General features: G+C 39.6%; 4 protein-coding genes across 8 annotated transcripts; 2 read left to right on the forward strand and 2 right to left on the reverse strand.

Annotated features, from left to right (window-relative positions):
* Positions 1-7,713: 7,713 nt before the first annotated feature.
* Positions 7,714-8,259, reverse strand: LOC103988244 (17.9 kDa class II heat shock protein-like). Its single transcript, XM_009406798.3, has one exon. It carries the CDS (start codon positions 8,212-8,214, stop codon positions 7,783-7,785), a length of 432 nt encoding a protein of 143 aa, XP_009405073.2. The 5' UTR covers positions 8,215-8,259; the 3' UTR covers positions 7,714-7,782.
* A 421-nt stretch (positions 8,260-8,680) lies between these two features.
* Positions 8,681-11,457, forward strand: LOC103987028 (pentatricopeptide repeat-containing protein At2g36240). 3 transcript variants are annotated; one of them, XM_065156644.1, is made up of 2 exons: positions 8,681-10,242; positions 11,317-11,457. In XM_065156644.1, exon 1 carries the CDS (start codon positions 8,696-8,698, stop codon positions 10,196-10,198), a length of 1,503 nt encoding a protein of 500 aa, XP_065012716.1. In that variant the 5' UTR covers positions 8,681-8,695; the 3' UTR covers positions 10,199-10,242; positions 11,317-11,457. The 3 variants fall into 3 exon arrangements, with proteins under 3 accessions (XP_065012716.1, XP_065012717.1, XP_065012718.1); XM_065156645.1 differs by having other exon boundaries at positions 11,307-11,440; XM_065156646.1 differs by lacking the exon at positions 11,317-11,457 and adding an exon at positions 10,345-11,293.
* A 2,280-nt stretch (positions 11,458-13,737) lies between these two features.
* On the forward strand, positions 13,738-19,862 carry LOC135641314 (probable beta-1,3-galactosyltransferase 12). Of its 3 annotated transcripts, XR_010497722.1 has the most exons (8): positions 13,738-14,181; positions 15,557-15,709; positions 15,785-15,867; positions 15,939-16,038; positions 16,146-16,259; positions 17,916-18,058; positions 18,980-19,148; positions 19,361-19,862. XR_010497722.1 is itself a non-coding variant. In XM_065156647.1 (7 exons), exons 1-7 carry the CDS (start codon positions 13,742-13,744, stop codon positions 19,075-19,077), a joined length of 1,131 nt encoding a protein of 376 aa, XP_065012719.1. In that variant the 5' UTR covers positions 13,738-13,741; the 3' UTR covers positions 19,078-19,339. The 3 variants fall into 3 exon arrangements, 2 of the variants coding, with proteins under 2 accessions (XP_065012719.1, XP_065012720.1); XM_065156647.1 differs by lacking the exon at positions 19,361-19,862 and having other exon boundaries at positions 18,980-19,339; XM_065156648.1 differs by lacking the exons at positions 18,980-19,148; positions 19,361-19,862 and adding an exon at positions 18,531-18,559.
* LOC135641315 (uncharacterized) lies at positions 19,693-21,789 on the reverse strand. The gene is made up of 4 exons (XM_065156649.1): positions 21,655-21,789; positions 21,404-21,504; positions 19,949-20,027; positions 19,693-19,861 (listed from the first exon to the last, which is right to left on the reverse strand). The coding sequence occupies exons 1-4, from the start codon at positions 21,655-21,657 to the stop codon at positions 19,814-19,816; spliced, it is 231 nt and encodes a 76-aa protein (XP_065012721.1). The 5' UTR covers positions 21,658-21,789; the 3' UTR covers positions 19,693-19,813.
* Positions 21,790-26,614: the final 4,825 nt, after the last annotated feature.

Below are 26,614 nucleotides of genomic sequence, written 5' to 3' on the forward strand. Positions count from 1 at the left end.
CCATCAAGAGCGAGGACATATAGAATCGGGAGATTGCTATTTCCGTGGGCTGTGTTGGGCCTCCTAACATTGGGTTAGTGTTGAGCTTCGGAGAAGTGGGCCGTTCAAGGTAAGAGAAACGCACTTCGGGGCCCTACTTAACACACGAGTTGCTGATGTGGCATGCGTCCAAATGAGCGTATCGTCTTCCTACGTTAGCTACTTGTAACTTCAGTCGTCGTGTAAGAGGTGCGTGCCACTATCGAACTGACGTGACCGGAACCTTCTTCACTCGTATACCACGAGAAATATGTCGACATTATTCTTTGAAGCAGATATTTAACAGAACACGGCTACATGTAAACCCACGATATTATCATTTAAAGAAGTTGTAGCTTGTAATTTTGACGACCGTTAAAAGTTACAGCATGTTTTATTAGGTATGGTCAAAATTTAAACATTTAAAAATTATGGTTATTAATTTGAGTATAGAAATGATCGAGAAACCTCTCTCGATATTAGTTTGTGACATCTTGGAATTTCAATATTTTCATCTCGAAAATATCTTGGATAACCCTATGTATACGGGTCCAAATCATGAATAACAAAATGTCAATAATATTTTTTCTCGTAAGTGACTATTCTAAATTCTTTTTAAATCTTCCTATATAACAATATTTTTGTGATAGAGATCAAATGCTTAATAATTAAATTATATTATTTTCTTTCCTAACTCCTTAAATAATTTACTTAGCGGTTTGTACCATAACGAATAAACAAATATAGATAATTAAAAGTGATTTCATCCCAACAATCAAAATGATACGGAGAGCATCACCAATCAATCTTCACTCAATACATGACCTTTTATATAGTGTCTAGGTTGAAAGGAGAAAATTAAAAACTATCCTCCATCTATCTGTCCACGTGAATAAGAAAATAAGAAAGATTGTTATAGGCTATCCCTCCTTCTTATCACCCACATGGATAAAAAGTCAAAGGAAGGTTATTAGAAGTTATTAAAGGCTACATTTGTATGAAAATCTATGGGTGACATCACATGCGTAGCGAAAGAACAAAAAATAAAAATCTCAGATTTTTCAAAAAAATATTCGTCGTCGTGCGAAGATTTGTGTACAAAAACCCACAAAATTAAAAATCACGTATGAGATAGTTGTGTTACTTAGGGAGATCATATATCCCTGAATTCCTATAGATCTATGGGAGAGGATGAAGGAGGTTAAGCATCATCCTCTTTAGTAGTGATCCACATTGTAGGGACCGCGAAGACGCTCCTCAAATCGTTACTCAAATCTCCATACCTAAGGAGGAGAAAGAAAGAAGAGAATATAAGGTGGTAGCCAAAAAGGCCTAGCCTATGGCCCTTTAGTTCCCTCTTATATATAGAGGTCCCCTATCGATTTAATCCTAATTGATCCTACCATATTGGGTATTAGATCTCTATCCAATTACCCAAGCCTCTTAGATTAGTGAGTCTCTACCCAATAATCTCTTATTAGCTCTTATTATATCTTATCTATATGATCTAATAATTCAAGGGCTTAATGGATATCCAATATGATAGGGGCTCCGACGGATATCTCATAACCAAACTTATACTAGTCGCAATACCTATCATATGAGTATGACCCTCTAGGCTCAATATCGAGCTGGTCATAAGTCAAACATGTCAAAACTCCTTTTGGCTTAGTGAATTACTATCTCAATAATAATTTACTTGACTCATTGATTGTGGACCTACTAGGCCACTACGTCATAGTCCTCAAACGGAGAATTCAATTATTTAAATATATCTATCCTCAGTTATCGTGTATCTATAGTCTCTCATTCATCTAATATCACAGAGACCGTGTACCGGGCATGGTGTTGTCAGACCCATATGGTTTCTCCTCGAGTCTCGCTCTACTCAGATTCTCTCGGAGAACTCTTTCTCTCTTAATTCGAATTACCTTGACCAATGATTTGTTTGAGCAAGAATACATATGATATTTCTCTTATGATACTGAGAGGGAATGATCCTTTATCGACACTCAATAGCTATTATAAGGTTAGCTGTCACTCCCGATGATTGGTTGTGCTAGATTTGAAACTTCCAAACCTATAAGTCTGGTATCACAGAGTAGAGTATTTATACTGGACATCCATGGTGTCTCAAGTCTAATGACTAGGTACACTACTAGGATGACAGAATCACTATTTGATAATGAGGTATTATCAACCATCCAACATTTCATGAGCGGATCAATCAGTGAACTCATTCTCCAATAAGCATATGCACTATAGCCTTAGTGTCCCCATACAAACAGCTATGAGGCTAGTTGCCTCAATCATATGGATGGCTATAAAGCACACTAGTATGTCCGATTATCTCGATATCCCTATCGAGTAGCCTATGACCAAGACTATTTGAGATTTGTGTTTAAAGGTGAATCAGCCTCATTATCGTGATCTCATCATGATCTGATTCTTATTGCATAAATCCATGAATATCACAATATATTTATGCAACAAGCAATATAAAGTGAGAAAATATCATAATAATAATAAGAAAAAAACTATATGTCACATCACACGTGCGATCACTTTTGTGATTGGCATACATGGCATCTCTTTCAACATCTCTTACAAATCTATATGAATTCAGAAATATACGATCTTTCTAGGTAACACAATCTTATTATATGCGTGGTTTTTGATTTTATGTTTTTTGTGCACCAATTTTCACATGACGATTAAACATTTTTGTGGAAATCTATGATTTTTATTTTTGTTCTTTTACTACGTATGTGATGTTGCTCCTAGATTTCCCAATAGTGAGATTAGTTGCCTCAATCATATGGATTAATATATAGTACACTGATCTGTCCAGTTATCTCGATATCCTTCTCGAGTAACCTATGACTAGGAATATTTAAGATATATGTTTAAATGCAAATTAGTCTCATTATCATGATCTCATCGTGATCTAATTCTCATTATATATATTCAAAAACATCATAATATATTTATCATATAATGTAAAGTAAGAAAATATCATTATCAACATTAACTAAAAAAGATTATGCAGTAGATTACACATGTCATTACTCACGCGATTGACTTGCAAGATACCTGTAACTAGCATCCATGACACATAAGTCGAGAAAATCTGCTCCGATGGGAGACACAAGGGAAAAATGTCTAAAGCGGGGAGGTCGAGTGTTGGCCCCATCATTTACTTGATGTGGGTAAGCCACTACCCAACATAACCTATTGGCCTAAAGACTATAAAAAAATATGGGCATATAAAGTGAGGTTGACCCTCCTCCACCCGAGGTGGGTCCCTCTGCGATGGGAGAGGTATGTCGGCGATGGGGAGATTTGTAGCATCCTTATTGTGAATTTATTATTGGACATGAGTACCTTAAGGATAAGTAGAGGAGGAGCCCACATCCATACTGCATGTAGCCCTCCTCTAGCAACCCGCTTCACAACAAGCTAAAGAAGAGGGGCGGGTTAGTGACAAGGTGCTTCGTAGCAACCCCACTATAGACCCGCTACATGATGTGATTCCTTCGACGATGAGTAGAGGAGGAGCACACCACGACACCGCATGCAACCTATCTCAACTCCTCTAGTAGCTCGCCTTGATGGTAAGAAGAGGAAAAGAGGTAGGTCGATGATAGGGGGGCCTCATAACATTCCCACTGTGGACCTGTTGCTCGACATGGGTCCCTTAGGGACAAGTAGAAGAGGAGCCCATCGCTACACTGCTTACAACCTACCTCAGCTCCTTTTGCAGCCTACCTCAATGCCGAGCAAAAGTAGAGTGATAGGTTAGCGACGAGGGGCTTTGCAACATCCTCACTGTAGACCCGTTGCATGATGTGAGCCCCTTAGGGATGAACAAAAGAGGAGCCCACTGCACCATCAGCAGTCTACCTTGGCTCCTTTCATAGCCTGCCTCAATGACGAGCAGAAGAAGGTGGGCAGGTCGATGATGGACTATCACTAGCAGTGATCGCTCCTCTCGCTTACGATCCTCACTGAGATAGGGAGGTAGGGAAAACTCGATCCTCTCCTTTGCCCGAGGGGCTAAGATTATCAATTCAAGGTGCAAGTTCGGCACCTCTCGATCTTATTTGCGTTTGCATAATGCGCGAAGTCAGAGAACTGATCAAAGAGTCATAAGCTTAATGTGTCAAGTGAACTAGGCTTCGCACTTCAGATCCCTCTTACGAGAGTCGTCGAAGTATACTTTAGGGAGGTGGGGGGAATAAATGATAGGGAGAGTATCGTCAACTAATCCTCATCAAATACATGGCCTTCACATGGTGTCCAAGGTAGAAAGAGAAAACAAAGGCTATCCTTCATCTGTTTATCCACATGGATAAAGGTCAAACGCAAACGATTATAGGTTGTCCACCGCCTATTGCCCACATGGATAAAAGGTAAGGGGAGATTGCTAGAGGTAGTTAAAGACTATCTCTCAATATAATATTTCATTCCCTTACGATCAGGTATAAAAGTTTATCATCAACACAAGGGAAAACGGAGAATTATTTTTTGATAACTCGCGTTTAGACTCACCTATCTCATGTTACTAATTTGGGCGTCAGAAGAATTAAATCAAAAAACCTTTTCTGACATTGATCTTTATGCGAGTGACACCTCGGGAGTTCAACGTATTTACCTTAAACAACTATGTGTATATGAGTTCGGACCACGTCAAATTAATTAAGACATCAACAACTTTTTTTCGTGATACAAAGGAACAATAAAATATTTCACTTAAATAAAATATCTCACTTCTCTAAGGGATATGTGTATGATTAAGTTGTACCACATCACTTAAGTATGGAAAGCTTTTTGGTTAAGAATGATATGAATCTTAAGCTTACTACTTCATCTGGATGTATTGTTCCTTGGTTAAGAAGCCTATTCTATAGCTTCCATTTCGTCCTTTAGACACCGAAAAGAAATCCTCTTTTCTGCATCAAATTTTTGCTTATTTCCCAATTTGATCTTTAGCGTTGTAATCTTAAGCGTCTCCTGTGGAGAGAGAGAGAGAGAGAGAGAGAGAGAGAGAGAGAGAGAGATGGCATGAATCATTGATGTTGGACTTCTTAGCATATGAATGCAAACACACCCCACAAGATTCTTACCATCTTGTTCTCTGCAGGACCCCGGAGGGGACGGCGAACCTCGCCGAGAAGGACCGGGACAAGTTCTCCGGCTCCTCCTCGGCCGCCCACCCTTCGTCGAAGTTCTGAGCGTAGGTGAACGGATCATAAGCGGCCGGCGCCGGGTTGAAGACCTTCCTCTTCTCCCTCGTGATCCTCCGCCACAGACCTCGCAGCCTCGTGCCGGCAGTGGACCAGGACGACCGGCGGGTTGGCGCGGCAGAATCGTCGTCCCGTTCATCGCCCGAAATACGGGCGAACCCAGCGGCGGTGCTCCGGAGGCTGCCGCACCGTAAGACGATGTCGAGAGGTGGGCATGCGCAGGATCTCTGCCGCTGGAGCCGAGTACTGCAATCCATTGCCTTGCCTTCGTCGCCAACCCCTCAATCATATTTATCGGCATTTCTCAGACCGAGGCCATGATAGCGTCCACGTGGAAGAATCTTTGCCGTCGACTTTACCGTACTGTGTTGATTAGTCGCTCAAGTCGGTCATGATGATATTGCATGGTTGGGGCACACTAAAGCTATGGACGCGGTGCTTTCAGATGCGCGCGCAGCCATGATGGACGCCGCGTTCGATCTCAATTAACCAGCGTGATCTGTGGTGTGGGCCCACATCCAGCATCAGATGAGCCGTCGTTCATGACCGTCTGATCAGGGATGGTTCCCCGACAACTTTTTAATGTCACAAAAGAGTCAAAATGTCAATTAAGAAGATTGGTCAATGGTCAAACATTTCGCCCATCAATACCTTCACACACACGCACACATTAGAGCAGAGATATTTAAATTTAACCGACATAAATATCCTCTAAAAACTTTATTATGATGATAGGGATTTTAAACATTATATATTTTTGGTTATATATTTATAAAATTATTTATAAATCTTAAAAATGATAAAATATTTATATAATCGATTACAAATAATTAAAACTTATGATTTTATCATTGTTACGGTGTAAAATTTTAACATATTCATCATGTACTTAATCGGATCTATCCTTTTGGATCAACCCGGATATGATTGATCAACGAGGTTAGACCTGTTTTATTACATGACATCAAGTTCCTAGTTGTGAAATAAAGGATACAAAATAAACAAATTTCTATATAGCATTTATGAACAAACTTTATGTTGGTAGATTCTCTTACAAAAGGTTTACCACCCAAGGTCTTTCGTGAGCATATTGCTCATATAGGTATATCAGAATTTGAAAAAACTTTAATTTAGTAGGAGTCTATCATATGTTTGTTGTATGTTATATTTGTATAGATATTTTCTGAATAGAAATAAAGCTTTAGTTTATTATACTTTGTACATTATGACTATTAAAATTATTAATGATCTCATAAAGATAAAGTTAGACAAGTTAAAAATCGATATGTACGTATCACATTCATGTAATTTTCATGCTACATATTTCATAATTGATCTATTTCATTTGGTTATATTAATATTAGTGATCATTGATGGGTTTAGCTATGATTGATATAGCGAAGATCACTTTGATCTTATATTAATATGATTAACAAATGAGATTATGTCATGTTTAATAATGATAATAGTTTTGAGCTCATCAAGTATAGTATATTTATATGGATACATATGTGATCTAGTGGGAGATTGTTAGAATTTTAAGAGTCATACATTTATAATTAAATATGTTAAGTTATTATTTTAATTAGTCAAAATTAAAGTGATCTAATTAAAGTAAAGTTATTTGATAAAGGGATATAATTATTATGAAAATTAATTGTGTGGATACGATGAAATAAATTAGGAATATGAAACTCTTGAGGCATAATTACAGATTTATCAAATATGAATACAATCATAATTGTAGATTTATCGGTTATGAATATAAATAGGGTTATGGTCCCCAGTTGTAGTATCGAATGAAGTTTTTCTTCACCCGTCAAAGAAAAATCTAAAGTTCTTATAGATACTCTGCAATAGGTCAAATCACCGATTAATTCAGAAAATACTTTAATGGATTCATCAAGTACGTTTTCGTATTAATATGTTTCTTAATTATTATAGGATTTCATGTATATTATTATGGATTTAAAATATTTATATAAAAATATTTTAAAATCTTATTTTGGATATATAAAGCATGTTCGATTTGTTGGTTCTATAAAATATTTGTTTGATCTATATTTAATTGTTAAAGTTTCTAACAATTGATTGTTAAAGATCCACCAATCAGCTCTTGAAACAATCATATGTTTGCGTCATGTTATTAGAGCTTTTTGGTCATCGATACGGAAAGAACTTCTCTAGGAAGCGTGCAAACTGCAAGCATTGAAAGCCTCTAAGATGGAAATAAATCCATGTACTCTCTCTCTCTCTCTCTCTCTGGATTTTGCTTTAGTTGTATAATTGTTTCATTCTCGAAGAAACACAGACAATTGCCATCTCTCTCTTTATATATTGTATTCAGGCAAGCATCTGTGTCAATGTGCAGAAATCCAGCAAGTGTGGCATTGGCATCTGGATTTTGTATGGTTTCTCGATATCCATGCACATATACACCAAAAAAACACACAGAAAAAGAGTGTCCACATCGTCACACCATTTATAACACCTCTTCTCCCTTTTGATACACTGCAAGTTATCCATGCGGCGTCTTAAGCCGGGACGGCCCACCAACCTTGACCTCGATGGTCTTCGGCTCCGGTGGCGGCTTCTTCCCCACCCTGACGGCGAGCACGCCGTCCTGGAGCGCCGCCGTGATGGCGTCGAGGTCGGCGTCCTCTGGCAACGGGAACTTGCGCACGAACTTGCCCATCCGCCGCTCCATGCGCTGGTACTTGGCTTCCTTGCTCCTCGCTCGGCGCCGCCGCCCGCTGATGACCAGGGTGTTGTCGTCCTCCACCTGGACCTTCATCTTGCCTGACTTGGCCCCGGGCATGTCGATCTCAAACACCAGCGCACCGGGGATCTCCTTGACGTCGGCCGGGGTGGAAGCCATGGCCCTGCGGTCGCGGACGTTGGCGCGGGCAGGGGCACTGGCCACCTTCTCCACCTCCTCCGAGAAGTCCATCAGGATGGGATGATGGCCATCAGGTGGACGTTCTCCATGACCATCTCGAACTCCATGCTTCTCATATCAGCCTTGTACTGTGGCATTTATAGAGCGATGCGAGGAAGGAGACGGCCTCCAGCGATACCCATGCATGGTTCGGAAGGCCTCGGGAGGGCACATGGTGGTCATGGTGACCCACGTGGTTTGGGTGGTGTGTAGGTGGTGTGGTCCGTGTGGGGACGTGACGGATCCTTGTCGCCTGCACACCTGAATCCGACAAGTTTTCTACCGAATGCAGTAGAGTAACTTCTCCACTTGTTATCCGAGGAAATAGGTTTCGACACGCTTCAGATCCGTTAACTCGGATCCGAACCCATTGGAATATCCCCAAACTCGGCCAAATACTAAACCGATCAGCGGCACGCATCTCAAAGCAAGTGGGTCATGGATCATTACCATCGTATGGAAATTATTGCGCGGCAGAGGAGGCCCTTTTCCCATGGCTTCGAGGCGGCTCTCCAAGTCCCTCCCTTCCGTCTCCGCCCTCGCCGCTCTACGCCAAAACCCGGACCGTAATCCAAGCCCCAATCGTGCCGCGCTCTTCGATCTCTCCTCCGTCTTCGACCCCTCCTCCCCCTCCGCCGTCGCCTCCGCAGTTCATCTACCGACGCTCTCCCTCTCCGCTGCCATCGCCCCGTCCCGCCTTGCCCGCTTCTTGGAGTCCCAGCTTCAGCCCTCCTTCACCCCCGCCGAACTCCTCCGCCTCCTGCGCCGCCGCATCCGCCATCACCCCGCCTACGCCCCCTACGACCTCCACGTGTTCCTCTGGGCCGCCGGCGTCGACTCCTTCCGCCACGACCACTCAACCTACGAGTGGATGACGCGCACCCTCGCCGTCACTGACCGGCTCGGTCCCTTGCGTCTCCTCCTTGGGCATATGGTCGCCCACCCCTGCCCCTGCGCCGATGGCATTTTCGCCTGCCCTCGCCTCGAGCCCACCTTCCGCTTCGCCATCCACGCCTTCTGCCGCGCCGGCCACCTCAACGATGCCATCTCCGCCTTCGAAGACGCCCGGAAGTCCGTCGACGGCCGCCCCAGCACCGCGCTCTACAACGCCCTGATCAACGGCTTCGCTCGGCAGCGGGAGCATCAGAAAGCCGTCGACTTGTATAAGACAATGCTCAAGGATCGTGTCAAGCCGGACTCTTTCACCTTCAACATCTTGATCAGCAGCTGCCTCCGATGCTCGGACCTCGATTCGGCACTGGATTGGTTCCGAGAGATGAGGGCGAGGGGATGCGAGCCGAACGTGGTCAGTTTCAATACTCTCATAAAAGGCTTCTTCACGCAGAAGAGATTTAAAGAGGGAATTGGGGTTGCTAGGGAGATGCTTGATCTGGGTTGTGGGTTTTCGGTTGCTACTTGTGAGATTCTTCTGAATGGTCTTTGTAGAGAGGGCAAAACTGAGGAAGCAAGTCAGCTTTTGATGGAATTATTGAAGAAAGGAGCTGTTCCTCAGGGGTTTGATTGCTTTCATTTGGTCGAGGCACTGTGTAACAAGAGAAGTTCAGAAAGAGCCTTGGAAGTGGTATATTCTTTGTGGAAGGAGGGCAAATTTTCGAGCAACGTGACCTGCACTACTTTAATCGAGGGATTGAGAAGCTCAGGCAAGATAGATGAAGCGTATGGTTTGATGGAAAGAATGCTGCAGGAAGGGATGGTTCCTGACACCATTACCTGCAACACTCTTTTGGAAACACTTTGTGATGTTGGAAGGACTTTGGATGCAAACCGATTGAGAGTCTTGGCATCAAAAAAGGGTTTAAAGCCTGACAGTGTGATGCTCAGCATACTGGCTCATGGATTCTCAAGAGAGGGGAGAAAAAGAGAGGGTGAATGTGTTGTCAATGAGATGCTGGATGCTGGATTTATACCAAACATTGCAACCTATAACAAATTGATGGAAAGGTTGCAAACCAGAAGGAAACCTCACTCTTCATAGTGGCAAGACCAAGCAAACCTGATGCGCTTCATCACCTGTTATAGGTCTCACCTTTTTCCATAGACTTTCAATAACTGACTTAAGGAAAGTACATGGCATCACGTTGAACATATTCTTTGACAATCAATGGAAATTTTGACCTGCAGAAATTCTGAGATGTGCAAGGCCTTGAATTGCAGCCTCTTATTATTCAAGTTCGTGATCTGAAATCACACTGTGAAACAACATGGAAATTAAGCTCCTTTTCTTTGTTTGTTGAAAATAGATGCCAGCATTTATTGTGCATTGATATGCCTGAATCCAACATCATCTTATTCAAATTACAATTATCACGACTCACATAATTATAATTGCATGTAGACCGGCAACAGGTAGGCGGAAGATGTAAGATTCAATTAGTATGGTTGATGACGTGAGGGAGGAGAACCAAATAATGGAGTCCTAGAAGTTCAAAAACATAGGAAGGATATACTGTAGATTGAATTAGTATGGTTGAAGATGTGAGGAAAATAACCAAACAATGAGTCCTAGAAGTTCGAAAACACAAACTATGGTATACTGACACCGTCTGAAGACCTCTACTGTGTGTGCGCGCACGTGCTTGAGTGTGCATGGTGTGTCTGAGAGTGTCTTGTGCTCGTGTGAGCATGTGTGTGGGTGTGTGTACGCATGCGTGCACTCATGCATGTACGTGCTTGTTTTTGAATGCATGTACGACAGATAATAAGATGGATTGATCCTAAACTACTCTTCAGGATCAATAATCAACTGAAGTACTGGATTTGAGGAACAAGATGCAGAAAACTTTTGCTATGGCAATCTGGTTCATGTGAAGAAAATGGTTCTAGCTATGTATATTCAAGTTGGGATTAGCATATGTGCTTATTTGTTTGCTATTGGATTAGCTAGTGAGGCAGTTGAAGACCTATGGTTGGGACATTATGGTTTATCATTGTCAGGAATAGTCTTTTTCCTTCATTATGCCTTTTCCATTAGTTCATAATTTCTTTTCCCTGGTGACCCATGCAGGATGTACTTTTCCACTTGCATGTGCCTGTTTTCTTGCTGATCTGCCTGAACTTCCCTAGTTTTCTTATACATGTTTTAGCTTTTTACAGGTCCAATTACTTCTTCTGGCCTTGAGTAGAAAACAAAGTGAAGGATGCACTAAAGAGGGTAAAAAAGTTAAAAAGAATTGCTGCAGAAGAAACGGCAAACATTTGGAAACAATCAACAAAGCTGATAAAGTGAAGCAATTGCTTCTGAAAGAGGTCCTGGATACTCATAAAGCAGTTGTATCAGGCAAGGTGTCATCTGAGAAATAAGATGCTTTTCTTAAATGGCAAATGGTGCAGCACAAATTAGAGTTTGCCACTGATAAATTTTCTAAGCCAATAAGATAAGTGAGGGAAATTCTAGTAATGTATACAAGTGCAATCTTGATCAGACCTCAGTAGATGTCAAGGTTCTCTGACAATATGCATGGAACAAGAAAGAGGAAGTTCACTAGAGAGGTAAGTTTAAGCTTAAATTATTTTTCCGTTTTTTAGTTTGAAACTTTGTTGGATATTCTCCACTCTTTATTTTAACTAACACACTGTCAATTTGATTTTAGTGTTATTGGCCATTCCTTGCCCCATCAATCCACTGTAGAGGAAGAGAAATCTAACCAATTTCAATTTTGTGCAGGTTCAAAATTCTTAGCCAACTTTGTCATTGTAACATGATTATTGTTGGGGCTGCCTGGATTATTGTCATATTGTATACCGTTACATGACGCCTAGAAGACCAAATATTCATTTGGAATGACAAAGACTCAACTTCTATGAATTATCTGATACCAAATTCTTTTTGAACATAGCCCAGGGACTTGCTTTTCTACGTGACAACAAGCCTGAACATCTCCTGTCCTGTTGTGCCTGATGGTTGCATCGTGTGCAAAAGAAACTATTCTTCCTGGTACATCTTATGACATGGATCCTGGATAGCAAGGAACTGGCAGTGTTTGTCCCAGCAAGCTCACTGACAGGGCTTACCCAATGGCCCGATGACGTGGAAAAGGCACTGAAATGAGGAACATTATCTGATGTGCTTGACCAATAAATAGCAGATTGGTCTCTTGCTGTGGCAGAGTTTAGCCTGGTTTTCTTTACAGAGTTCAAGCCCGAGATGGTTGCATCCTGATTCAGAGAAATTTCCAGATTTGAGGATATATAAAAATCGGGGGAATGGTTATTTTAAATCGAGGCAACACAATATAGATGCACAAAAAAGATTGTATCTATCCAATGATACAGGTAAGCTCAAATTGGATTCCTTTTCCCTAACTTTTCAGGCATTTCTGAGTGTGGGAAATAATGGATGATCATCAAAGGCATGGAGAAACATAAGATATCCCCCTGATCAAAATCAGGCTTCCTCATACCTCCATAACCCTGAATAACACTTTGCATTCTGCCATACAAGAACAGAAGTCGCATGCAGCATTTTGAGTGAATTGGATCTTGATGTTTTACTCTTATGCTAGTAGTGTACAATTGTGATAGCAGCAATTAGTTTATGATACCAATAATATTTTGTAATCATTAATTAATTGTTGCTGTCGCAATTGTATGATAGTATAAGAGTAAAACAGTTAACTATCAAGATCCATGCACCTTTAGGGAGGCATCATTCAAACAAAATTAGAAAAAGAAATAGGGCTATGCAATTCACTCGTAAGCGTGATGTTACTATCATGCTAGCATCACACTTATGGTAGCATTTTTGTAATCAGACAGAATCAGAATATCCTCTTTTAGCTAGCAAAGAGTATTATTATCTATCTGATTGCAAAAATGATTCCAGTTTCACTCCAATTTAGAGGGTAATGGTAATACTTATTTAAACTGTTGATTAATCTCAATGTAAAAGTCGGTTTTCAGGTTCATCAAAACTGTTGTTAGGATCATTGTATCACCAGTCAAAACATCTGCATGATTTGACAAACCATGCCAAACAACATTTTAAAGACCTCACAATTGAATTCAATAATCTCAATTCAGTAATCCATATAAGGACATTATAAGTATAAATTTAATCCTTACATGTATACCACTTAGTTTTTCTGTGCCGTGAGATTTCAAATAAACAGTTTTAATTTAGTTTGCAAATTGGTTTTTTATAATATATTTTTTCATTCTATCATTAATTGGTGAAATCAGATAGTTCAATCATGTATTTAAAACAGTTTGAATTTGATCAAGAAAAAAATCATTAATTTTTTTTAATTCTGATAATAATTTTCATATAATTTCTTCTTAATTCGGACCTCAAGCAGAGAAGGTCGGTCGACGTGGTCGGGTCGGATCGACTCGGTCAACTGCGATTCACCCGCCCGAACTTGCCACCTGAATTCGGTCCGAAGTCCAACGTGTGTAATGCGTAGAGAAGACTCGACTCCGCCTTATTACCAGCAGCCACTTCTCTGTCTCTCTCTCTCTCTCTCGCTCACGGACACACTACAGCTCTCCCTCTCTCTTTGGTTATTGGTTAATCACAGTGATGCCACAGTACCACCACTCCAGTCCCTATTTCGACGACGATGACGACGAAGAGCTAATCAAGAAGAGGAGGAAGCCGCCGCCCAGGCCCTCCCCCTTCCTAACCCCGTCCTCGCCGCACCCACCCCGCCGCGCCCTCCTCATCCTGGTCATCCTCTCCGCCGTCTGTCTCATCGTCGGCATCGCTGGGATCGCGTTCGCCGCCGCCGCCATCCGCCGACCCCCGCGCATCGTCACGGTCTTCCGCTGCGGCCGCGCCGAGGACACCCTCCGTACCTTCCGATCCAAGTCCCTCGCCGCCACCGGCCGGCCCGAGGAGGGCGTGGCGGCGAGGCCCAAGGTGATTGGGGTCGTCGGGGTCCTCACAGGGTTCTCTTCCTCCGATCGTCGGGCTGCGCTTCGGTATACCTGGTTCCCTCGTGATCCTGACGCCTTGTCTCGGTGAGATCTGTTTCTGATCCGATCGTTTGTGCCTCTTTACTCGATATCTAAGCTGTGATCTTGAATTTTGAGCTGATAGACCACCAGGTTTACATGTGGTTAAGGATAGAGTATTTTGAGGTCTAAGGATATTTTACGATCTTGAATCTTGAGCCGATGGAATACTAGATCTAAATGTAGATCAAGAAAAGAAGGTTTAGATGGGTTTTTCTACGGTGCTTTAACTGGAATTGTCGTTGCTGGTAGACACTGCTACTTGAAGATGAGTTTTTGACGATGTGAGGCAAGAAAGGCCATTGAGACATCTCGTAACAAGTGTCGAATTAAAAGGAAACAAAGAGAGATTAATTTTGGTGTAGTCCTTGCATGTCTTGAAATCGATTGTCCTTTGAACGAACAATTTCACTGACCTTCTGAGTTCGGACTTTTGTTCTTAAATAAGCATCCATCAGGGAATGGATATCTTTCGTAGACATGGAAATCAATTATGAAAAATCAATGATCACATTTGATGATTTGAGGCCTAACAAAACGACAAGTGATTGCCATGTAGAAAGACACAAGAAATAATATTTTCTGTTGAAAAAAAATGAATATATTTGCAGTAAGTTGTCCTGCTTAGATAAATTTCAAGTATATGTTATGAATAAGATTTTCCCGTTTGCATATAAAGACTTACGAGTCTTTACTGATGTTTGTCTGCTGTTTACCTTTGTCATGATTAGCTTATATAATTTCTTGTATAGAGCAAAGCTATCACTAATGCACCCTAGTTATTTCGCATCAACTTGAGATACACATGGTGCATATATTTCTATCAAGTAAAATATATCATTGATCATGAATAGTATATAAGAGATGATCTTCCTTAGTATAAGATCTGCAATTGGGGTTAGTTTTCTTCCTTCAAAAACATATACAATCAGTCACATCTTTTCAATCATATTTTATTTTTAGCTTAGCTTCCTTTTTTTAATCTTTGCCAAAAGTGGCAACTGGCATAGAAACATATAGGATGCTGTTACATGATGACTAATTACAATTGCAAAAGAAACCCTGAATAATAGAATAATACAAAAACAACCAACAAAATCAACTGGCTCCTGCATCAAATTTTGTGGAGAACTGCTCCCAATTTACAATGAATGCCTTATATGAATTTAGGGGAACCATATATAATATATCCAATGACCTTAATCACATAATGCTTTATGTCACAAAATTCAGTCATTGGCAGAAAATTTAGGAGATATAATGTCCTAACACTTCTATACACGGCTTTTGTATTGTGGACCACTACTGCTATCATCCTTAATTTTGTAACTCTGATGTATGTATGTATCGTGGATATATTACTTATGATGTCTTTTGGCAGTTTGGATCATGCTACTGGACTGGCTTTTAGATTTGTGATTGGGCAGACAAAGGATCCAAAGAAAAAGGCAGTGCTGCGGAAAGAAGTAGAGACGCACAATGACTTCATGTTTGTAGATGCTGATGAAGATAACTATAAGTTGCCCTATAAGACGTGAGAGCCAGTGATCTTTGGTATATTTTTATTGTTACAACAAAGTGTGATCTTTAATCCTGTTTCTTTTTCTAGGGTAGCATTTTTCAAAGCAGCTTTCAACCTTTTTGATGCAGACTTTTATGTGAAAGCTGATGATGATATTTATTTGCGGCCAGGTAAATTAGACTGTTTTGAGTATTACTGAAAATGTTCGTCTAATATAACCTGTTCATTTTATATTCATTAGATCGACTTGCCACTCTTCTTGCTAAGGATCGAGCACATCGTCTTACTTACATTGGTTGCATGAAGAAAGGCCCAGTTATCACTGACCGAAATATGAAATGGTAAATGTAAATGAAGAATAATTCTTTATGTTTTCATCATTTTAGTATTATGCAATAGTCCATGTTTCTGTACCCCCCTCAATGCACTTTGTTTATAATAATTGCAGGTTTGAAAGTTCAGGCCATTTGATTGGGAATGAATACTTTCTACATGCACATGGTCCGATATATGCTCTTTCTGCTGATATTGTAGCTGCTTTGGCAAGTGCAAGAAATGATAGGTCAGTCATATCATATTTTACCTTCTTTAATTTTTGCGTTTCACTAATCCGTTATCGCGAAGTTTTGTCTAAGAAAAAAGACCATTCTTTTCTTGATAAACATCATTAATTAATTTTCTGTTATTAGTTTTCTGCTTTATGTTTGCACAATGTAGTAAAAGAAACCAATACTTATAATTTTTCAGGTGATGCTAATCATTTATTGGTTTAAATTCATACTGTTGTTACAAATGTTAGGATCTTGAAATTTATACATATTTAAAAATTTCCAGAAAGTTTAACCCACTAATATGGCTTTTTTGAGGGCCTTAGTTGGAAGCTTCATCAATGTTATAATTCTTCATGCTTCTTTTTGTTATATGTGTTTGTGATTGCAACCATCCATTGAGGATCAGAAGTTAATATTTCCACTTCCAAAACCAAGGGGCAAGACTTAAAAATCCAAAATCCAGTGGCCTGGTAAAAATTTCCATCAATGCTGCTTTTTTGAGGATTCAGATAATAAGTAAATCAATCATCATTGCATACTTTGTTGTGGCGTATATATCCCTTGCCAAAATAGATATGCTATTTCCTCAATTATGTAGACTTTGTTTTAGCTAAATTTGTTCATATGCATATGGAGCTGGCCTGTATGTTCATTTAATTTGCTGAACAAATTAAAGAGAACATATACAAATACAATTATTATCTCAGCCGGTGAATTCATTAGCTTTTTATTTATTGATAATTAAACAAATTTACCAGAAAAGTTAAATCACAGTGCACATAGCATCTTGTCTAGCAATTTACATTGTGTATCCATTTACGTGAGAACACAAGATGGGTTAAAGGGTAAACCAAATAAGGCTGAGAAGTAAAAAACCACAGAGACTTAGCTTGACAAGAATCTGTCATTTTATGCTGTACTACATTAGATGTTACTTAAATTCTTGTGATTTATTCTTATTGGGTGTCTGTACTAGGCACTTGCAACTGTGGCTTGGAGGCAAACTTATCTTGCTTGTATTTATACTAAGCTGTGGCAAAGACATGTTTGATGATAGTAGTGGAGTCCTAGAAATTATTGTTTTTTCCTTGTGGTTTAGGCGTTTCTCTGTGCAGACCTGTCCAGAAAATCTCAAATTTATAAGGACTTTTTTTTCCCAGGTAGTTGTCAGCAGCCTATCCGTCGTAACCTAAAATATCCTTTTATGATTATATGATGGTTGCCTTTGTGCATTCAGATTAAGTAGCCAATGTATGCAATGATACAAATAAGCAAATTTTCTTGCATATTTTCATAATATTTTCTTCTGCTGAGAGAAGCTTTCTTGCTGTTATGTTAGTATGTAAATTGTATCAAACCTTACAGGATATTTAAAATTCCTAGAGAAGGATGAATATTTTGTTCACGTCTAGGGACCAGCAAGATTGACTATACATTATGCATGGAAGTGGATGAACTTGTTTTTCTTTAAAGAAACTTAAAACGTTGCTCTTTGCACCCTAGGGACCCTTGTTTATCAATTCCATGATGCATGCCGCATGGTTATAACTTGTGACTATCAGCTACTATAATGTTTCCATTTATTTTATGGAATTTGACTGCTCAATCATTTTATTTATCTTTTTGTACTGAAAATATAGATATGTTGATTCTGATTTCTTTTTCAGTTTGAGAATGTTTAACAATGAGGATGTCACCATCGGTTCATGGATGCTTGCCATGAATGTGAACCATGAAGATACCAAAGCTTTGTGTGAACCTATATGCACATCAACATCTATTGCTGTCTGGAGCAACCCGAGATGCTTAGGTATGTATAGCTGTCAGAGTTTACTATGTGGTATTTGCATATTTGCTATCAAATACTGGTTTGCAAAACCATGGATGCATTTGAACTATAATGTCAAATTATGGTGGAAGATTTGAAGTCTGCCTCGTGTATGGTTGCACACTCAATTGGAAGCATTTTTCTTTTTGGTTTCAGATCACAAAGTTGATTACATGTAATATGCATGCGTGCCAAAATTCATTGATCTTGTACATAGGTCCCTCGGTTCTTTGAATATTCTATAAAGAAAGATAATTCTTATATATTGCATAACCAGAATTTTAGTATGCTTGCATCCTGATCATTCATTATATACATTTTGAGTTTGTCGTAAGTATATAAACTAATTAGAGTTTTGCTTTACCTTTAAATAAAAATAGTCACTTGGTGTTGTCAGGCTATATTACTCTAAATTTGAAAAAAAAAACTGATTTCCTGATTGTCATACATGCAGGTACTCTAAATTAGATTCATGACTATTTATCTCCTTGGACGATTTAGATCAAGATTTTGTATGATTCTTCTCTTTGCACATCGGGGTGTCGAACAATAGCATTTCAGTTAATTGTAGGATATTTTTGGCAGTAAATAATTTACTTATGGTGCATAAACATTTAAGAGTCAAATAGTTCATGTTTTCAAGTATTTATTGAACATGATAGATTTTATTTGTTTGTTTTCTCTAATCATATATATATATATATATATATATATATATATATATATATATATATATATATATATATATATATATATATATATATATATATATATATATATATATATCTTTTCAACTTCATTCTTCCACTCTTCTCATTGGTTTGCAGAAAAAAACTTTCAAGTAGATGCTATAAGTAGACAGTGCTCTTTACTCAATAAGTCTTACTGACTTTTTACTTTCAGATCCATGTGACCTTAAAGAGAAACTGATGGAGCTTCAAAACGTCAGTATGTGCTCAAACAGCTCGACATTGCCTCCTGAAGATGACGAAGATGACTAGTGCTAGTTTGTTGTCCCAAAGAATTTTTGCATGACATATTCAAGAAGGGCTCACTCACTGGCGACCAATCTGTATGATAGAAGCACGCATCATTTCTTGTTATCTCCCTACATATAGTTGAGAGGATCTCGATTGCTTTCATACTGTTTGCTAATTTGTGACTATCCATACGGACATGTACAACTTTGATGTGTACATCACGTTCTTACCAAATTCTTTTTTTGGTTACATTAATTACGTTTGAGGTGAGAAGTTTGATATCGTTTTCCTCGTAATGGTGCAGACAAAAGGCCAACAATTTTCAGATGCCCCCTTTTTCTCATAATGGTGCAGACAAAAGGGAGACAATTTTCAGATGCCCACTCTAATCAAAATCATATCTTGGAGGTAACTTGCGATGCCACCCACTGCTTCATGTCAATTTCATTGTACTTCCACATAATGATTTGAATTCTAAGATTCTAAAGTAAATGTTGACTAGCAACTGCGTATGTGTTGATAGAGTAAGTCTCATCTTTACCTGTCGTTGGTTCACAACAGCCTGTGTTGGCCAACCTGGAGAAGAAACAAAAGAATCATCACAAGAATCTCTTACACTCGATCAGGCTGCATTACTTTGTGCTAAAATACTCTTTAACTAGGCGTTCAGTTTCAAATACATGCGACTAAATCATGCTTAACTTGTCCGAATGTTCCGGTGAACAACAAATTTGGAGGATATATATCAAACCTAAATTCAAACATAAACACCGGTAGCAAGGAGCAGGAATAGAGATCCAAAACCCTGCAGCAGGCAGAAGACACATTAGACTAATGCTCTGTGCTGATAGTTTATAGCTCAAATAGGAAATCATTGTGTTTTCTTAATTACCAAGAAAGTGGATGCCGTGGCGGCACTCACAACCTCCTTCAACAGACTGCGGCTCCTGGTAGATGAAGTAGCTTCGTAGCTGATGTGTGGTCATGTATTAGCAAGAGAAATGAACTCAACCACCAAAATAGTGTAGAGTTGTATGTTATCGAAAATCCACATCGATCCTTCCGCTTTTACTGTGTCAGATCTATAAATACATCTAAGCATCTGTATATGTTTCCACATGATTCAAAACAATCCAGATTGTCGATGCAACATGTTTGAAAACCTAGCACGAGTCTATACTTAATATCAGGGAAAACAATCCATCTGAGCAATAGTATTCCACTGAAGCTCTTCAGAGTGCTACATTGAATATATAACCAATAATATAAAACTAATATTTGAGCCTATTATCAACCCAAGCTAGAAACCACATGTGCATTGCCCTAAAGGAACAATAATCAGAAGGTGCTCTTTAAGGATGGGTAATGATCAAAGCTTAATGGTACGAGTTGTGAGACTAAATCGAATTGTCATGTTCTCATCAGGCCAAACATGATATGATGCCTGGGATCAGTGTATCACTGAATGAACAACAGATCCCAACATGGTCCACACATTAAAAAAGCTCGTCGTTCTAATACCATATTTGACTTGCAACTCAAGTCCAAAATCATGTGGGTTATACCCCATGATAAAAGAGTACTAAGAAGACGAGAATAGGTTGCATATAATTCATATACTAAGCGATACTTCACCCATACTCGATGTTGGACTAATTGGACTGGGGTATTAATATCAATCTAGTACCACTGAAAGAAAAATGTAAGTTCAAACAAAACTATACATTTGACATGAGACTAATGCTAATATCTCTCCAGAACATAGCGATGGTATAGAAAAGGTACTGAAATCTTGCAGTCAATTTGACAATGATACTAATGCTAATATCTCTCCGAAACAAAGCGATGGTATAAAAAAGGTGCTCAGAGTAAGATGGAGAGACATTTATCCCTGCAAAGAGCTTACATGAGGCTTCACAAGCTTCCGGACGGACCAAAAACACTACTTTATCAAATAAAGCCCTCTCGCTTGTAGTGTTTGTGTACTATTGAACTCCCAAAAATAATTATCTAATAAGAAAATCTCCCAAAAAATTCTTGCAGTCAAACAATTCAAATATTCCTATGTAGATCAAGTTCATTAGGCACTCCACACCAGAAGCTTGAAGCATACACATGATCCACATGCTAAAATTCTAATTTTGAGTCCATTGCTATGTTACGAGCATTACCCTAATGTCTGCAAATATATACTCGGAGGAAGAAGGTTGCATACATATATTCGTGCAATCTGTTACTATGCCGTTCAATCTTTGATGGGTTAAATTGATAAATGTGATGGAGAATGCGGCTTTCCTATCGAATGTAATGAAAAAAGGGAGAGAGGGGAGGGAACGCGAAGGCTTACATGAAGAAGGATGCAGTGACGAGGAGACCAACGAGGAGAAACAGCGCGGAGAGCATCGGGTACCACTGGATCGGAACCGGGCTCGTGACGGGTGTCGGTGCCTGAGAAGAGACCATCCGGAGAGTGAGGGGGCAAACAACGAACACACGAGCGACCTCGGAACACCGAGGATCAGAACCCTAGCGGCACTCGGAATCGAAGGGGTAAAGATCTCACAGGCCGAGATCTAGAGGGGAGGAGAGACTTCTTACCATCTGAACACGAAGAGGCGGAAGCGGAGGGGGAGACGGAGGGGTAGACGAGAGCGGTCGAGATCGAGATCGGGATTCCTCCGATCTGAATGCACTAGGAGCAGCAATTTAAGGAGGGTCGAAACAGTGACGGCGACCCAGGTAACGCTGCTTTAAGATTCGTGAGTAATCACACGCAGCGATTAAAGTCGCACCTTTTCTGGAACTTTCTTAGATTCCTAAGACGAGTATTTAAAAAAATCCAGGAAAAAACTAAAATTTCATATATATCCCTCCAAATTCTGACCGGTAAATTGGTATTCTAATTTATTTAATACTTTATAAACATAGTAAGAACATTAATTTTATTTAATTAAAATATATTATTTAATAATAAAATATGAATGGACAAAATATCAAATCGATATTAACTTATCTAAATCCAAATCTATTAGGGAATATATTAACGGTCAACCATCATTTGGCACATAAGCATCACGCAGAAGCTATCGTGAAGGAAAAAGGTTTAGGTCACCTCTCGCTCGTTTGCCCACGTGGACAAAAGTGCACTATTCGGGGCTATCTCCCCCTATTGTCCACATGGACAAAACGTCAAGATGCAAATGTTGAAACGATTATAAGTTATCCCCTCGAAGGTCAGGTATAAAAAATAATCCTTGACACGATGTCGAGAGGGCTCTCTTAAAAAAAATTCTAATATTCATCAGAGACCTCGATTATTAATTTGAGCGTCAGAGGAATTATGTCGGAAAACTTTTCCTAACATCGATCTTAGTGCAAACGACACCTCGGGAGCTTGACACCTTTACGTTAGTACCACTTTAGACTCTCTTATGCCATCAGGCTTAGACTATATTGGGTTAACTCAGACATCAACAATGATTTTCCCTAATATTTTGATATTAAAATGAGGGCCTAATATTGCAGGAATGTTCATCCGTCAATTCTCCTAATACACGCTCTAATGAGGAGGCCCTACCTTTGACATATATCACTTTTACTCAATGGGGCAACTCTCATCCTTCCCTCATGTGGATGTGTCTACTTCGATGCAAACGCTGGCACGGTACTGGTGTCTGTTCAATGACCTAGGCCATTCGTCGTAGGGATGACCTTGAGCCACTTGTTTATCCCTACCAAGGTGTTCTTGAATTTCACCCAACAAATATAGACACTAACGGACATGATGCAGGCTATTGTCTCGCTCTTGTCTCAGCTAGCCCAACAAATAACACCATCATCTTGGTCGCAATCAGTACCTCAACATCTACTAGCTTTAGTACCTGTCGAGATTCCCTTGCTTCACATGGTGCCAACATCTCAGGATTGTCCTAGGCCTATAGAATTGCCGACCGAGGGAGCGCCCCGCTCCCCAGTCGTGGAATAAAGTGCACCACCACATCATCGTTGTGCTCAGCCTCAACCTGAGACCAAATCAACAGATTCGAGGGATGACTCCTTGAAGATTTAACTATGGCAAATGAACCAATACTTAGAAAAGATGTAGCAAGAGTTCCAACAATCATGAGAAAAAAGTTTGGTTGATCCCACCTTAGATCAGTCCTCACTCACTCAAAACATTTAGGAGGAGTCAATCCCGATGAACTTTCACCTGCCATTACTAGAGGTCCTTGATGGTAGTATTGACCCAATAGAGTATACTATCACCTTCCACGCCCAAATATCATTATAGGACACCTCGGATGCCCTGATATATCACACCTTCCTTACAATGTTAAGAGGCCCAACATAAGAATGGTACATTCACTTGAAACCTCTCTTGGTCGGCTCTTTTGCTTAGTTGGCAAAGGAGTTTGAGTTCTACTTCATCGATAATGTACACTCGAGGACATTGATGATAATGCTTATTAGACTCAAGCAAATGAGAGGAAAAAAATACATTTTTCGACTTTGTCGTTTGATTCACTAACGAGATTCGTACAAGAAACCCATCCATCGTTTATTATATAGGCCTTCATAATTGGGCTTAAGCCCTCTCATTTTTTCTAGTCATTGGTAGAGAGGCCACTGGTGACGATGCCCGAGGTGCTCCAAAGGGCTAACCAATATATTATCATGGAGGCAATGATCTCAAGTAAGAGCGAGGAGATGCGCAAAAGGTTGAGACAAGAGTGACTACCATTGAAAAAGAAAAAAGAAAAAAATGACCTGGTAAAGAAAAAATGATCAACCCATTGAAAAAGAAATGACCAACTCAAGCTGCCTCACTTGAGGTCCAAGCTGACTTCCTTATGCTAGTCATAGGTGCCCTATGATCGACCTAGTAAAGAAAAAATGATTGACCCGTTGAAAAAGAAATGGCCAACTCAAGCTGACTTCCTTGTGATAGTCATAGGTGCCCTACAAGCTAATCACGTGAATGATGACACATGTGACATAATACGTATTTTTTTGTTTATTATATTATTTGATATTTTATCACTTTATATATATATATATATATATATATATATATATATATATATATATATATATAGTGATGTCCATGGATCTGTGCAATGAGAATCGGATCATGATAAGATCACGATAATGAAACCGATTTGCCTTTAAACATAGATTCTAAACAATTCCGATCATAGATTATTCAAGAGGGACATCGAGATAACCAGACATACTAGTGTACTGTATATCCATATATATGATGGAGGCGGTTAGTCTCATAGCTTCTCATGTGGGGACATAAGAGTTATAGTGCAGGTACTCATTGGAGAATGAGTTTACTGATTGAACCGCTCACAGAATGTTAGATGGTTAATGATATTTCATTGTTAGACAATGATTTTATTGTCCTAGTAGTATATATGGTCCTCAGAATTGAGATACCGAGGATGTCCTGTATGAATATTCCACTCTTTAATACTGGACTTATATGTCTGAAAGTTCAAGATCTAGTATAGCCGGTCATCGGGAGTAGTAGCCAACCTTACGAGGGCTATTGAGGGTCGATAGAAGATCATCCGCTCTCGGTGTCATGAGAGGAATATCTCGTATATTTTTACTCAAACAAATCCGTAGCCAAAGTCGTTCAGATTGAGAGAGAAAGAGTTCTCTAGGAGAATCCAATTAGAGCGGGACTTAAGGAGAAACCATGCGAGCCTGACAGTACTATACCTGGTATACGATCTCTGGGGTATTAGATAGATGAGGGACTATAGGTATACGGTAACTAAGGACAAACATGTCCAAATGGATTAGATTTCTTTATATTGTTTGTGGATTATGACATAGTGGCCTAGTACGTCCGTAGTCAATAAGTCGAGTAAATTATTATGAAGATAATAATTCACTGAGCTAAAAGGAGTTTTGATAGGTATGACTTACGACTAGCTCGATATTGAGCCTAGAGGGTGATATACATATGATAGGTATTGCGACGAGTAAAGGTTCATATGATACCTTAGTGGTTTCTGTGAGGATGATTAACACTCATGTAAAGAGGGTCATAATTGGCACAATAACTCTATCGATATTCTCTATTTTGATGCTTTTCAAAAACTTAGGATCCTAGCTAACGATCTCACCCTTATGACTTCTTCATTGATGGTGTTCACAAGCAATTCCACCTCTCATCTCGGGACTACGAACCTGCATGTCACAAAGGAAAAACTCGAAGCCTGCCATAACGAAAAGACTCAAAATCCACCATGGTAGAGAAAGAAACCGAAGCCCACTACAACAAATGAATAAAGAGAAATCCGCTATGACGGAGACAAAGGTTGAATATGCTTGAGACGGGTGAGTTAGGAAAACCCGACCAATGTAAGAAGAAATATGCTATAGCAAAGGCACATGCCAAATATGCCTGAGATGCATAAGTCAAAAAATCTAACTTGCGTTGGAAGAAATCAGTCACAATAGAGGCATAATCCAAATGCGCATGAGATACGTGAATCGAAAAAACCCTACCCATATGAGAAGAAATCCACCACGGTAGAGGCACAAGCTGAATATGTCAAGATGCATGAGTTAGAAAAACTCATCCCGTATAAGAAGGAATCTATCATGACGAAGGGAGGACTTGAAGATCACAATGACAGAAGGATCCAAAATCCACCATGACGAAGAGAAGACTTGAAATCTACCATGACAGAGGGAGAAATTGAAGCCCAACATGATGGAAGGATCTAAAATCCACCATGGTGAGCGGATCCAAAAGCCACCACTATATAGAGAGGACTTGAAATCTATCACGGCAGAGAGAGAACCTAAAATCTAACATGAATGAGGCATAGTGTGAAATGTGCTTAAGGCATATGAGTCAAAAAACATGAACCACACCAAGAGCAATCTACCATGACGAAGGTGAAGGGTAAAATATGCTTAAGGTGTGTGAGTCGAAAAATCCAATCCACGTTGAGAGAAATTTACTATGATGGAGGCTTAGGACGAAATATGCCCAAGGCATGTGTCGGGGAAACTAAACCTACATCAAGAGAAATCCACCATAATGAAAGTGTAGGGCGAAATATACTCGAGGCATATGAGTTAAAAAAATCCAGCCCACGCCATAATAAATTTATCACGATGGAGGTATATAGCAAAATATGCCTGAGACATATGAGTCAGGAAAACTTAACTTACGTCAAAAAAAAATTCTATCACAATGGAAGTGCATGACAAAATGTACCAAATGCGTGTGAGTCGAGAAAATCTAACTCGCACCTCGAGAAATCCATGATAGTGGAGACCCAAGGTGAAATGTGACCGAGGTGTGTGAGTCAGGAAAACTCGACCCGTGCCAAGAGAAATCAACTGCGGTAGAGGCGTAAGGTGAAATATGCCTAAGACATATGTGTCGAAAAAATATGACCTACACAAAGAGAAATTTGTCACAACGCAAGTGACTTGCATGAGAAGGAACCTGTCATAATGAAAGCACAAGTCAAATATGTCTAAGATGCATGAGTTGAGAAAACTTGGTACACACGAGAAAAAAATC

Source organism: Musa acuminata, chromosome BXJ3-6, assembly GCF_036884655.1.
Source record: "Musa acuminata AAA Group cultivar baxijiao chromosome BXJ3-6, Cavendish_Baxijiao_AAA, whole genome shotgun sequence".
Classification (NCBI taxonomy): Eukaryota; Viridiplantae; Streptophyta; class Magnoliopsida; order Zingiberales; family Musaceae; genus Musa; species Musa acuminata.

What these genes read in the sequence shown, in the direction of transcription:
- LOC103988244 (XM_009406798.3), bottom strand. Translation starts at nt 8,214, where the DNA reads ATGGACTTCTCGGAGGAGGTGGAGAAGGTGGCCAGTGCCCCTGCCCGC.
- LOC103987028 (XM_065156644.1), top strand. Translation starts at nt 8,696, where the DNA reads ATGGCTTCGAGGCGGCTCTCCAAGTCCCTCCCTTCCGTCTCCGCCCTC.
- LOC135641314 (XM_065156647.1), top strand. Translation starts at nt 13,742, where the DNA reads ATGCCACAGTACCACCACTCCAGTCCCTATTTCGACGACGATGACGAC. An exon ending in ACTGACCGAAATATGAAATG is followed by an intron (nt 16,039 to 16,145) that starts GTAAATGTAAAT and finishes TAATAATTGCAG; the next exon opens with GTTTGAAAGTTCAGGCCATT. An exon ending in GCAAGTGCAAGAAATGATAG is followed by an intron (nt 16,260 to 17,915) that starts GTCAGTCATATC and finishes TTTCTTTTTCAG; the next exon opens with TTTGAGAATGTTTAACAATG.
- LOC135641315 (XM_065156649.1), bottom strand. An exon ending in GTCACTGCATCCTTCTTCAT is followed by an intron (nt 20,028 to 21,403) that starts GTAAGCCTTCGC and finishes ACCACACATCAG; the next exon opens with CTACGAAGCTACTTCATCTA. An exon ending in CCACGGCATCCACTTTCTTG is followed by an intron (nt 19,862 to 19,948) that starts GTAATTAAGAAA and finishes TGCCTGCTGCAG; the next exon opens with GGTTTTGGATCTCTATTCCT.